This window comes from Myripristis murdjan, chromosome 8, assembly GCF_902150065.1.
Source record: "Myripristis murdjan chromosome 8, fMyrMur1.1, whole genome shotgun sequence".
Lineage (NCBI taxonomy): Eukaryota > Metazoa > Chordata > Actinopteri > Holocentriformes > Holocentridae > Myripristis > Myripristis murdjan.
The window spans coordinates 24,309,846-24,322,342 of NC_043987.1; the positions used below are offsets into that span (position 1 = coordinate 24,309,846).

At 42.5% G+C, this 12,497-nt stretch overlaps 1 protein-coding gene across 1 annotated transcript in view; it reads left to right on the top strand.

Annotated features, from left to right (window-relative positions):
• Window positions 1-7,961: 7,961 nt before the first annotated feature.
• The window catches only part of LOC115362942 (inactive phospholipase C-like protein 2), a 77,870-nt gene continuing 73,334 nt past the window's right edge, over window positions 7,962-12,497 (top strand). Inside the window, exon 1 of the mRNA XM_030056964.1 lies at window positions 7,962-8,696. Within this exon, the coding sequence (XP_029912824.1) occupies window positions 8,394-8,696 (303 nt within the window). The 5' untranslated portion in view covers window positions 7,962-8,393. The remainder of the gene's footprint in view (window positions 8,697-12,497) is intronic.

A 12,497-nucleotide genomic window follows, 5' to 3' on the forward strand; every position in this document is an offset into this window, starting at 1 on the left:
CAGCTTAGCACCTTGCATGATAGTCTCTGCCCTAAATGTCCATTTACCATTTAGCTGCATCATAAAAACATTTATTTGACCTCAGTTTTATTCTAAATACTTATACCTGCAGGTTTGATTTGTATGTGTAGATCTCATTCATGGCTGTAAACTTGGGATTCACACATACAACTGAGTTCTTTATGAATTCTTTTTACCCACAAACAGATGTGTAATTGCAAACTTGATGTGTAATAATAAACCTTTTTTTTGTAGCTGCAACCCTTTGATGTATAACTGCAATCCTTTGGGCAAATCTCTTTAATGCACTCACACATGGGAAATTATTTATGCTTTTTTTTTCCATTTGTTCACAAATTGTCATGCACAGCTGTTCAGATATTTTTTATACATCTGAACAACTGAATTCATTTGATCAAAGCATTTTTACACATGACACATTTGAATGTATTCATACAAAAAATGTCTTGTTGCTCTAGTGATACAGAGCAACAATACATTTGATCCCCATTTTATTCCATAGACTATAGCATCAAAAATGATATATGATTGCAATGGATAATGTATTACAAGGGAACCCTAGCAATGAAATGAGCTTGAAATGAGTTTACTGCATGGTTTCCCAATTGTAACACGTGAACTGACTTTCCCCACACAAACAAGGATGTGTTGAATCATACCCATTCCAAGCTTCCTCACAGCCAGTGAAATACTTATGTGGTTGTGGTTTCACTGACTGGAAAGCAGTGCCTGTTTTTTTTTTTTGTTTTTTTTTAGACTGCATGAGTTGCCTTATTTGAACTTATAACACAACATTGCACTTAATGAGAAAAAAGGCATTAGAGCTGTGCTGCAGGATTGACTGTAGGACTTTGTGTTACAGGAATTGGATTTTAAAGGTGTTTTCAGGCAAACAAGTGTCCAAGTTCACTGAGTGGACTTACATCCTCCAGAATCTATAACAACACTGCATCAACATGCCCCATATTGTGAAGAGATATCATAATTCTTCTTCAGTTTTGGAGAGCATAATTATTTGTAAATAATTACTTTTGTGGCAATGGGCCAAACAAGTCTGCTAAAGCCAGAGAAAGAGACTATGTATGAGAAATCTGTATAATATCAGGGGTGTAACAGTATGTTATAGTTCTGTTGCTCTCCTTGTGTGTGTGTGTGTGTGTGTGTGTGTGTGTGTGTGTCCTGGGTGTGGCTCGTCAACCAATCCTGATTGCTTCTCTGCCTGCACACCTGTCATCCATCAGATCATTACCAGCTCATCCACCTCTCATCGCCAGATTGTTGTCTCTGCCAGTGTGGTAGATACCTCAGGCCTGCTCTCTTCAGAGTTTTTTCCTCATCTTATTGCCCATGCTGATACTAACCTGCCTCGCTTGTGCCCCAGGATCACAACTCACCCACCTGCTGTTCTGCCTGAAACTTCTCCATCATTCAAGCCCCCAAGCCACACTTCCTCATTCATTCCCTGGACTCCAAGCCCTGCCAGTCAGCCTCCTCCCTGCTCTTGTCTCCACTCTGCACAAACCAACAATAAACATCATTCATCTTTATCCACTCTGTGTTGTCTGTGGTTGCATTTGGATCCAACCGGTGCTCATAACATTGTGGTTGAAAGGTCAGGATGGACACTAATTTTGGTGTCTTTAAAACTAATTTCCTGCATTTTTAACATAAAATCACAGGGCTCAGGATAGACCAACTATTTTGCTGAAATATGATAAACTTGTGAATAGCTGTCTATTTGATTTACATTTTTGCTTATTTTTACTTTAATAAAAGCTCAAGATGGCTGTTATTGTTCTACAGCTGAAAGCGGGGAAGGATACAAATCTCATCATCACTGACAGTGAAGATGAGCTCTGTATTAACATTACAGAAGTGACTTCTGTGATATTTAAAAGGCTTTATGGTATTACAGCGGTTTCCAATCCAGTCTAAAAGAACTTCCAGACATTAGGCTACACATATCCACTCAGTTCTTGGGCTAACAGGTCTGATTTAATTAGTCAATGCCTTGCTGACTAGGTGCCTAAGGTGTGCTAGCCCAGAAACTGAACAAATATGGAATATGTAGAGCTCCTATCACATTGTCGCACTAAACCATATTCTTATTTCAACATGTTCAGTATTGATGGAACACACTGAGGGGGCAACATATTAATTTTTAAAACTGGATAGGTGGATATGTCCCTCCAGCTATTAATAAGTGCAGTGTGTATATGTACATACCTGTGTTTAATTTCTTTGTCCACCCCCAAGCTGCTCTCCAGTTTGACAGTAATTACTTCTCACAACCCACAACAGCAGCCCTCTCTTGCCTTATGCACTGACCCCAGCATGCAGCTACAAGTGTTCTGGCTCAGCTCACTTCTGCCATCTGGTGGCAGACTAAGACATAAAGCACATGCATTTCAAAGCTAGTTGAAAAAGCCAGCTACCTGCCTGGAGACATGCCTGGGAAAATGATAAGGGAATTTAATTCAATAAAATGTATTGTTTAATTGCATTTCATTATAAATGTAGCCAGCTGGAGAAGCCACTGTCTGACTCCTAAACAGCAAAAGGAATTGTAATGGTTAGAATTTACTATATACCTGGAATTCCTTAATTATTTGTGCATTATCTATAGACTTAGAAAGACTGACAGTGTCCACAGGTCAGCCAGTGTAATTCAGTGGAAGATGCCCCAAGAGCTCATAATAATAATAACAATAAAACAACTTTATACAGCAGCTTCCATACATTATGTAAAGGGTGTAACTCAAAGTGCTTTACAATGAAGCGAAGAAACAAAAGAGTAATAAAACACACAGACAAATTAAATTAAGTGCCAATACTGGTGATTAAACCAAGTAATCAAATGAATAGGCTGTTAAATAACGAAAGAGGCAGCAAAGAGCAAGAACAGGTATGCTGAGAACAATATAATATGTAAAAGATAAGAATGAAACAAAGAAAGAGTCACAATTAAAAGTAATGCTGAATAAATATGGTGCATAGTTTAAAAAAAAAAAAGCTGAGCAGCCGATTTTCTTATTGGTGTGATAGTTTGTGTTTAAGAAAACAGCAGCAGAGGATCTAAGAGGCTGTGAAGGATTATAAAACGACAGAGAATCAGTAATGTAGGCCGGTCCCAAGCCATTAAGAGCCTTATAAACGAGCAAACGAACTTTAAAAATCAATCCTAAAAGATGCTGGGAACCGGCACAGGTTAGCTAAAACTGGGGTGATGTGCTCTCTCTTTCTTGTTCTACTTAAAAGCCTGGCAGCGGCGCTCTGAATTAATTGCAGCTTATCAATGGATTGTTTTGAAAGACTGGTGAAAAGAGCTTGATCTCTTTGTTCTCGAGAGTGTTTATGGCCATAGATGAAATTCAAATGTAATCAATGTAGCTGAAACCTCTCTACCAGGATGATGATTAATATAAAATGAAAATGGAACAACATACAGGAGCACTTTCAATGTACTTGGCGCACACTGTATAACAAGATGACCCTTGCACTGCAGCTTGAAATCAATGATGCAATAGCATGAGAAAGATAAACAAACAACTGCATGTAAATTTACAGGACCGTTTCCTCAACCCAGTGGTTTCCCAAAGTGGGGTCTGGTAACCACCAGGGGGTCACAAGGGGCTCCAGAGAGTCCTCATCAAAATGAAGATTAATTATTAAATGCCTGTTCTTATTAAACGGGCCCTCAATGTAATGTGCTTGTACTTTGGGATCCTTTATCAAAGAGTTAATATCTTAAATCCATGGTGTAGTCAACATTTCATAGCTTCTAGGTCTTATGCATGTTATTGCTATCATTTTCAGATTTTGGTTTACAAAATGTGGTTATGGACATAATTCAAAGGCGGCTTAATGGACACTGGTAGCAATCACACTTTCCCTGAGCATCCTCTTAGCTGCATAGTGAAAATGAGGAATCTAACATATTTGTCCAGCTGTGCAGTGAAATGAATATACGGAGATACAGGGAGGGCCAACCAAGTATAAAAGGCCATGTTGAATTCTTACTTTGTGGTGTGGAAGAGGACTGCAGCAGAGGCTTGAGAGCTCAAAATCATCCACATGACATCAACTGGCTGACTGCATGTGATGCCTTGAGCAAATCAAACTCCAGTCAAAGAGGAAGTGCTCTCCATTTAGCCCCAGCAGGTTTTTTTTTTTTTTTTTTTTTTTTTTTTTTAAAGTGTTCCTCTGCTCATCATCCTGCTCCTTTAACCACATCACCAGCAGATGGCAGACATCCACAGTGTTTCTGTCAGTTTGAGAGGCATGGATTTGATGGGGAGGGGGTGAAAGAGCTCAAACAACATTTAATTTCCTGCCTTCAAGATACAATCAGCAATCAACAAATGTGTATGTTCTTCAACAGTTTGACTTGCAAATGAAAAATAAACCTAGATTTCTTTTCTTTTCTTTTTTTTCTCCCTGGGAATGTCCTTAACCCATCATGATTCAGAATACACATCTGCTCCAGTGTTTGTCACACCATAACCCCAATAAACCCAGGTGCAGTTTGCCTCACAGGAGACCCATTTTGTGTCAGAATGAGGTTAATTGAAATGGACTTGATCTGAGTCACAATTTAGAAATTAAATCAAAACAATTCATTGACCTTTATTAAATAATAGCCATTAATTACAATAATCATTTAAACCTCTCAATGCAAAGATTAGTAACCTATAAAAAAAATTCTAGCTTAGCTTAATAAAAAAAAAAAAAAAAAAAAAATACAAACCTCTTACCACAAAACATGTGAAGCCTCATATTACTAACATGTGGAGCTGCTACATTCTGTCATTCCAAAAATCAAAGGATGAGACCATGATGCTCAAAGTGAGAAATTCATTTTTAAATCCAGTGAATCACTGTGAAAGTAACCAGTAGTGGGGTGGTAATGCATCAGCAGGGGGCACCAACAATGTCAGCTTTCTCTGGGCCTTTAAGTCGCTGCATGAGCCGTATATAGTTGTCACGTCTCCATGTACAATCAAAGCAGTCGGTCGGTGACAGGTTACATTCACTGTCACCCTTCAGCTCCTCCTCCCTGTCATGCCTTATTCTCTTAATTAAGCCGTATCAGTGTCGACGGTGAACACCCCATTAATCAGCATCAACAGGTAATTAAGAACGTCAGTCGAACATGGCTAAGGGGAGGTAAAGAGCAACTATAAAGGCAGAATGAGACCGTAAAATACCCTTATGGATGGTTTCTGTTCCCTCTGGAGACACAGTCATATGAGCAAGCACAGGAAGTGCGGTGACAGGGCTGAGGAAGACACACCCTTGGCTCATCGTCTGCAAGCGACAAGAACTTCCTCAAAAGACATCACTATTAAAATATTCGCTTCACCCTAAATCTGTCTCCGAATTTGTGTTTCCATCACACACATCTAGTTTCCGTCCCTGTGTTGCTGAAGTCACTGTACAAAAATGGGGAGAGAGTGGCATACATTGTTGTACAAGAATGCCCTTGACACCAGAATAACTAATTACACTATAACTTGTGTTTTCCATCGTGTAAATGAGCAAAGGTACAGATGGATTATGTGTTGCTACAAAAAGCTTTCATTGTTATAAATCCTCCGCATTTGACCTGGTGACCCTCTCTCCTTTTGTGGGTATGTAACCTCTGAGGCCTGGGATCGTAGATTTCCCTCCAGCCAGCTGAGATTAGAGGACGTGATCAATAGCCAGCTGTCATCGTTACGATCCCCAGGCCTCTGTCAGTGGGGGCGAGTGGGAGGAGGGAGTGGTTTGAAGCCTGAAGGTGTGCTGGTGTGGTGCGGATGGATACCCATTGGTCTGAACCTGACAGCTGCTGCAGCGGGAGGGAGAGGTGCTGCAGCACAGTCATGGCTCACATCCTGCCACAGGAAACTACAGAAAACCTCAATGGAAAACAACAAGGGCGTTATTTACAGAAAGAGTGGCACTGCCATTTTGGTGTTCAAGAGTGCTGATACAGCTTACTCTGTCACTTCCTGTCTTGCTGTTTTATTTTAACCCAATCTTTTAATCCTGATGATGTATATTTTATTCTCCTCCAGAGTACAGCCCCATCTTCCCCATCTCCTTGCCAAGCCTTGATGTTTTCACTGAGTAAAGAAACTTTACAGTGCAGCCTTGCATATTTGTGGGAGGGCCGATGAGAGGCCCCTTTAACGAGGCTGAATGTGGTCACATCTTGTGGACTCATGTGAACTGCACCGATCCCCGCCTTGGCTCGGGTCCATGTGGACCCGGTGTTTGAGTTTGAGGACTGGTTGTCAAAGGCATTTTCACATTAAAGTGAGACAGCTGGGACAGGCAGGGAGGCTTTTAAAAGCAGAACTTTTGCTAAATTATTTCTGAGAATGCATAATACATGACGGCTGAGAGAGAGCAAAGGGAGGTGGGGGCTGAGAGAGTGGAATAGAAAGGGAGTGGGCTTTGCCATCACTCCAACCACTTGCTTTCAGACATTTACTGTCTTATTTAACAGCATGCATTGCATTTCTTCATCCCATTTCCTTGCTTTTGCTGTGTCACATGTCATAGCCCACATTTGCAGCTTTCATTCAAAGTAACAGGGCTACAGCTCTAACAGCAGTCACATGTCAGTAATGCATTCTCATTCATAAGACTCCCTGGCCCTTGCAGTTGGAGAAACTATCTTTTGGCAAAATCATACAGCATACAGTATGTGTGTGTGTGTGTGTGTGTGTCAACATTAGAAAGAATGATTTTTTAAATTAGGTCATCAAAGTTTGTTTATTGACACACCACTGTCCAGCCTGACCATGCTGTGGCTCTGATTGATCTGGCACTTTCTGCACACACACTCTTCTGCATGCACGCTCGCTGATGCACATGACTCGCCTCATACAAATTGTCTGTAATTTGATTTGCCCTCTCAGTGGGATATAAATGGGGTTGTATTAACCCTGCTTATTAGCTATGACTTGGCTGATGATATGAGATGCTGTGATGTTGAAGGTTGCACCCTTACTTTGGCCTGGCCACAGCGACGTCAGCAGATATCCCTGATCAGTAATGTCTCTCCGGCTGATTGTGAATGTCTGCATAAATGAATGGGACTAATACTCATGGTCTCTTCTGTGATGTTTGCCCCCAGTCATTGTTTTCAAATCAATACTTAAGAACAGGGGAGGTGGGGTAGAGGGAGAGCATCCTTGCATCATTGATGAGGAGCAAATAGATCTGTGAAATGACACAACAGGTCTTCAGCTCTTACTTTTCTTTAGTGCACCTTTTACGGAAAAAAAAAAATTTGAGAAAAAATGTCTACTGCTTCACAAATGGACATAACCATGATTATTGGTCCCATCCATGCTCATTTAAATTGGATGAACAACTACCCTGAGTGATGCTTACAATTACACATGAGCCAATAACCAAAGCATCTCAAATCCCAAGGATTTCATTGGGTGCTGTGAGAAAATGCCTCATCGCTAATAATAATGAGCAGAAGAGGAGGAGGAGGAGGAGGAAGAGGAGGTGGAGGAGGAAGAGGGGGAGGAACAAGAAGAAGAACATTGTGCTATTCCTATAATATTCCCAGGGACTGAGTTTGAGTGAGACTGTGTTTCTTTACGTGTATTTTGTACTCAGCTATACATTTATAGTGTCCTTTGCAGTAATATCCCTATAGCGACTTTAGCCCCATTTGTAAAAAAAAAAAACAAAAAACAAAAAAAAAACTACTAAAGTTATTGAACGTGTAGGCTTCTTTCAAAGTTTGCTCTTGATCTGCATATGCTGCGTGTTTGTCTATAGGCTGTGTGTGTGTGTGTGTGTGTGTGTGTGTGTGTGTGTGTGTGTGTGTGTGTGTGTGTGTGTGTGTGTGTGTGTGTGTGTGTGCTTATTGCGATTGCGCGCTCACAGTCTTGAATTTGTCCCGCGGATGCTTGTGTGTGGGGAAGCTTTCCCGTCTGCTGGCAGCTCAGAAGTGTGCAGGACGCGAGGCGATGCGCACAGCGGACAGTCTCCAGAAGCCGGCCCGGTGCTCCAAAAAACACATTTCTGAATCGAAGGAGACGAAAGTAAAAGCTATGAGAAGAACCGAGAGCTCCAACCCCTAATCAGACGCCAGCATTTCCAGCGTTTTGCTGATCACACCGGAGATTACACTGAGGGGGCCACCGTCTGCTCATTATTTCACCAAGACGGCTCAATCTGGCCACTCGATCCCCGGCTTTTTGACGTTACGGTGCGCTCCGATGATGGACCGGCGGTGGTGATCCGGTGAAGAAGGCGAGCCGCTCCGGACGTCTGCAGACTCTCCAACGACTCCCCCTCCCTGCTTTGAGACAATGGGCTGTTTTCGTATTGTGGCGGAGAGGGTTTTGCTGTAACGGATCATGGCAGGGGTGCACGCTTCTGAGGCTGTGTCGGGACATTTTTTTGATCCTGCCATCGGCGCCCCACCGGCCCAGGGCGCGACCAACGCCGCGGGAATAACCGGCGATGCGGCTGCGCTGCCTCCGACCGGCAGCCGGGCGTACTTGGAGGTGTCGGCCGCCGCTCACGGCTATGGAGCCGAGGGAGTTTACACCAACGGACGGTATAAGGAGCACGGCAGTCCAAGGATCGGAGGTGGCAGCCGTGATAATTCCGCCGAGAGAGGTCACGGAGGTGGAAACACACCGTGCGGCATCATGAAGGTTGGTTGACCAGACTTTTATCTTGTGAAGGATCCTCAAGGTGACGCAGAAGAGAAATTATCTAATTTGCAGTGCCACATAAGAACTAAGCAATAGTCAGTGTGGCAGACGGTGTGGTAGACCCAGTGGTGCTTAAACAGGGGTCCAAGGACCTCCAAGGGTCCTTGAAGAGGCTCCAGGAGGTCACCCCGAAAAATTAGAATTAGTTTACTGTCACCGATGCTTCTTGGTGTAATGACAATGTAGAGAAGGAATATACTCTCCCCATCAGTCCCCAATATTGCACTAAACCCTATCAGATCACAGAAATATTTTCAGATGGGCTTCCTCTGCACGGTACCTTATCTAATGGGGATCCCTGAAGACTACAGCTATTATGGGTCCCCCACATGAGAAAGTTAGGGAGCCCCCTGCACACTGTGAGCTACACCCACAAGAAGTTGGCCACAGAGAAGTGCCTCACTGAATGACAGTAAAAGTGCAGAAAGAGCAATTGTTCCAGCGTCCCAAGCTGTTCAGACATGCCTGGTGCATCTCCAGCCCTGTAATGTCAGTAAAAAACAGCACACTTGAATACCGAGCCTGGCAATATTTGCATTCTTTGTAGTCAGCTGCTGCTGCAGTTGGCTTACTGCTCCTTATGCGAGTCAATAGTTTTCCTTTCACATCTCAGAGGATCATTGTTATGTTCCTAAAATATCACCAAAAGTTTGTCTGCAGTAGTGAGTTTATACTTTGTTTATCATGCCTTGTTGTGGTTTTTCTCTTTATCTCACATGGCATCATTGTAATATCCCTATTATTAGAGTGGCATACAGTTTTGTTATGATTTTTTTGAGTTTTCTTTTAAGGTTTATTATGGAATCGCTATGCTGTTTTTGTAAGGGGTACATAGATGTACATCTAGATGAGAATTTTTCAGCACTTGACAATGTTGCAAATGTCAAAAACAAACAAACAAACAAAAAAATGGGTAAGTGCATGTTTCCTCATAGGATTTTGAAATTCTTATCCAATAAAAACTTCATTTGTGGGCGAGAGACGCTGCTCATCTCCATATAGGCAACCTTGTTCTGCAAACAGGCCATTTTCCATTACATCTCTTGCAGTTTATTTATTGCAGTGTTGGGTATAGTGCCATTTTAAGTTTTTTAATGCTGCCCATCCCTAATAGTATACTCCTGTTATTGGGGATTAATTATCTTTATCACACATAAGTATACATAAAACAGCTACAGAAGTCTCCCCATATGATTTTATCCTATTTCCCTAACATATGCCTTCAGCACTCAAAGATGCCTTGTTTCACAATACATTGTGTAATCTGTTAGCATGACAGGCTGCGTCACGGGGTCTTTGGTGGAAATAGAAGTATTGCGTAGGTTGGATACATTGGAGAATGGCATTCTGTCATATCAGACCCAGTTTGCTTAGCAACTGACACAAAACCCTGTCAAATTATTTCTGTTACCCCCATTATTGAATTCTCTGTGGATGTGGGTGAACACAGTCGCGCTCTCTCACAGATACACATGTATGCATGTATGTACACACCCACACACAGTCTGCTGCTTTCCAGTTTGATGCTTCCACTGAGGGGTATAGGGAGACACAACCGCTCTTGGAGTGTTCCCTCTTTTCATCCTGAGGGTTTTCTTTGTTATTAACTATGAAAAATGTATTTGATCTTTCTAGAAATATCTTGGAATATCATATGGGACAAAAGCCCTAAATCCCTTCTTCTCTTCCGCCACAACAACCACTTCAATTCACTGAGTTTGAGCGAAACATGACAGGAAAGCTTCAGGGGATCATGCTGTCTACATTCAACTGACAAATCTTCATTGCTGATTTTCTGAATGCTGCGTTGATACAGTACAGTTACCCTGCTGAGCTTTGCAGAGTATAATGATGTGATGAAGTTCAGCCGATATTGCGGTGCTCTTTTTACTGCCTTCCCATTTACCCAAGGACAGCTGTAAACAATGAATTCAGAGTAGAGATCCGCACTCGCTCTGCATTGCCGAGGCTGTGTCTGTGTTGTCCTGTGTAGTTTCCATGACTGACCCGTCTCGCTTAGATGGAAATAAATGATCTGTGTGATATGCGGGGGATTTTTCTAATGGAAAATTCAGCATAGGCACTTTAGGGTCAATGGCTTTCATGACGTGAAATGCTGGTGGACAACTCATTTAATGTTACTTAAGCGTGGCTCCCTAAAGTTGCATGTGGTGACCCATTTGGTGATCCACCATTCTCTTTGTGCGGGGTGCATTGACTTTTCTTGAACTCTCTCTCTCTCTCTCTCTCTCTCTCTCTGTCTTTGGCTGTCCATTTGCATCACATTCTGTGCATGGCTGCATTATAGCCAGGCATAAACCATTATAATGTAATGTAAAACTTCAATTATGTGACCTCTAAAATTAGACATTATTAATTGTGTTCCAGCTGATTCCCTTCATTTGTACTGTATTTCAGCTGAAAACTGGGAAGCAGAGGGTATCATATCTGCAAAGGTGTTATACAATGAGTGCATTTGTGGCTAGACTTTCTGCAGATTTCAGCCATCCAAACATTTTTCTACTCCAACAAGCTACACTCCCTAAGGGATCATTTCAGGTAGACATCACTAGATTTGACTGTACGCTGTTAATAAATGTCTTCAGATTTACCCTGACTGGTGTTCATTATGGTAGCCTTGGGGAACAGGTTTCTGCATAGAGGAGACATAGAGGTGAAACATTCCTTTAAGAGGTCAGGCTATGTATTGTACCTTTTGATTTTTATTTATTTTTCTTTACATTCACATTCAGTTATCGTTAGGGTCCTTTAATTCAGACACAATGTGATTTGAGCTGCACTTGGGTTCAGTGCACATTTGACCAGATGTTTGGGGAAGCCCCAGAAGACAGAGCTAAAGTTTTCAAAACCTCAAGCAGGATGAATTCGTCATGTTGTTGTGGAAACGTGTTGCCAGCACGGGGCCTTCCTCCCAAGGTGTCACCAAGCGGCGTGCTGCACTGTGCCCACGCCTTTCCTCGATGCAGCAAAAAGTTGTCATGCTGCTTACCCCATCTTCAGAGGGTGACAAAGCTACAAAACAGTCAAGCGTGGCCAACGACAGTGTCATTGAGTCATTGTTTAAGTGACATAATATTACCACCAGCTACCCACTGCATATTTGAAAATGCACAGTTAATTTTAGCAACCAAATGTAACTTTACATACCCGGTACACCTACACTTAATGCCACCATCCGCCAAGCCTCATTTTTTGGTTGATGTCACCGTAAATGAAACAAGTTAAAGTTAAACAGTACAGGAAAGCTGGCACACTGCAAGGATAAGTTCTTCCTCCACTTTAACATAGGTCAGTGGGTGGAACTAATCTTTGGCAGCGAAGAGAAGGGGAGTAGAAATGTGATCGCTGATTTGCAGTCCGTGGCGCCTGTCAGGCAGCGCAGTGTGTCGGGCGTCTGTTTGTAGCTTCATGATGCTGGCGTCCATTGAAATTGAAATGGCGCCCTGTTGCTCTGTCACCTGTAGTCTGAACACGAGGTAAGGCGTGTGGCCAAGGACAGCCTCAAATGTATGAGCACCAGTGGATGTGCAGTGTACAGTATGGTCACGACAATGCACGTGCCGTTTGAGAGGAGCACGGTGGGAAAATGGGTCAGCCATTCTGTGGTCTTGGATCATAAAGAGCTTCAGCGCACCAACTCACACTTCAGCAGCGCTTGTATGTGTGTTTGTGTTTTGAGTGGAAGTTTGGAAGGCGAAGGGGGATAGAGGTCCATTGGAA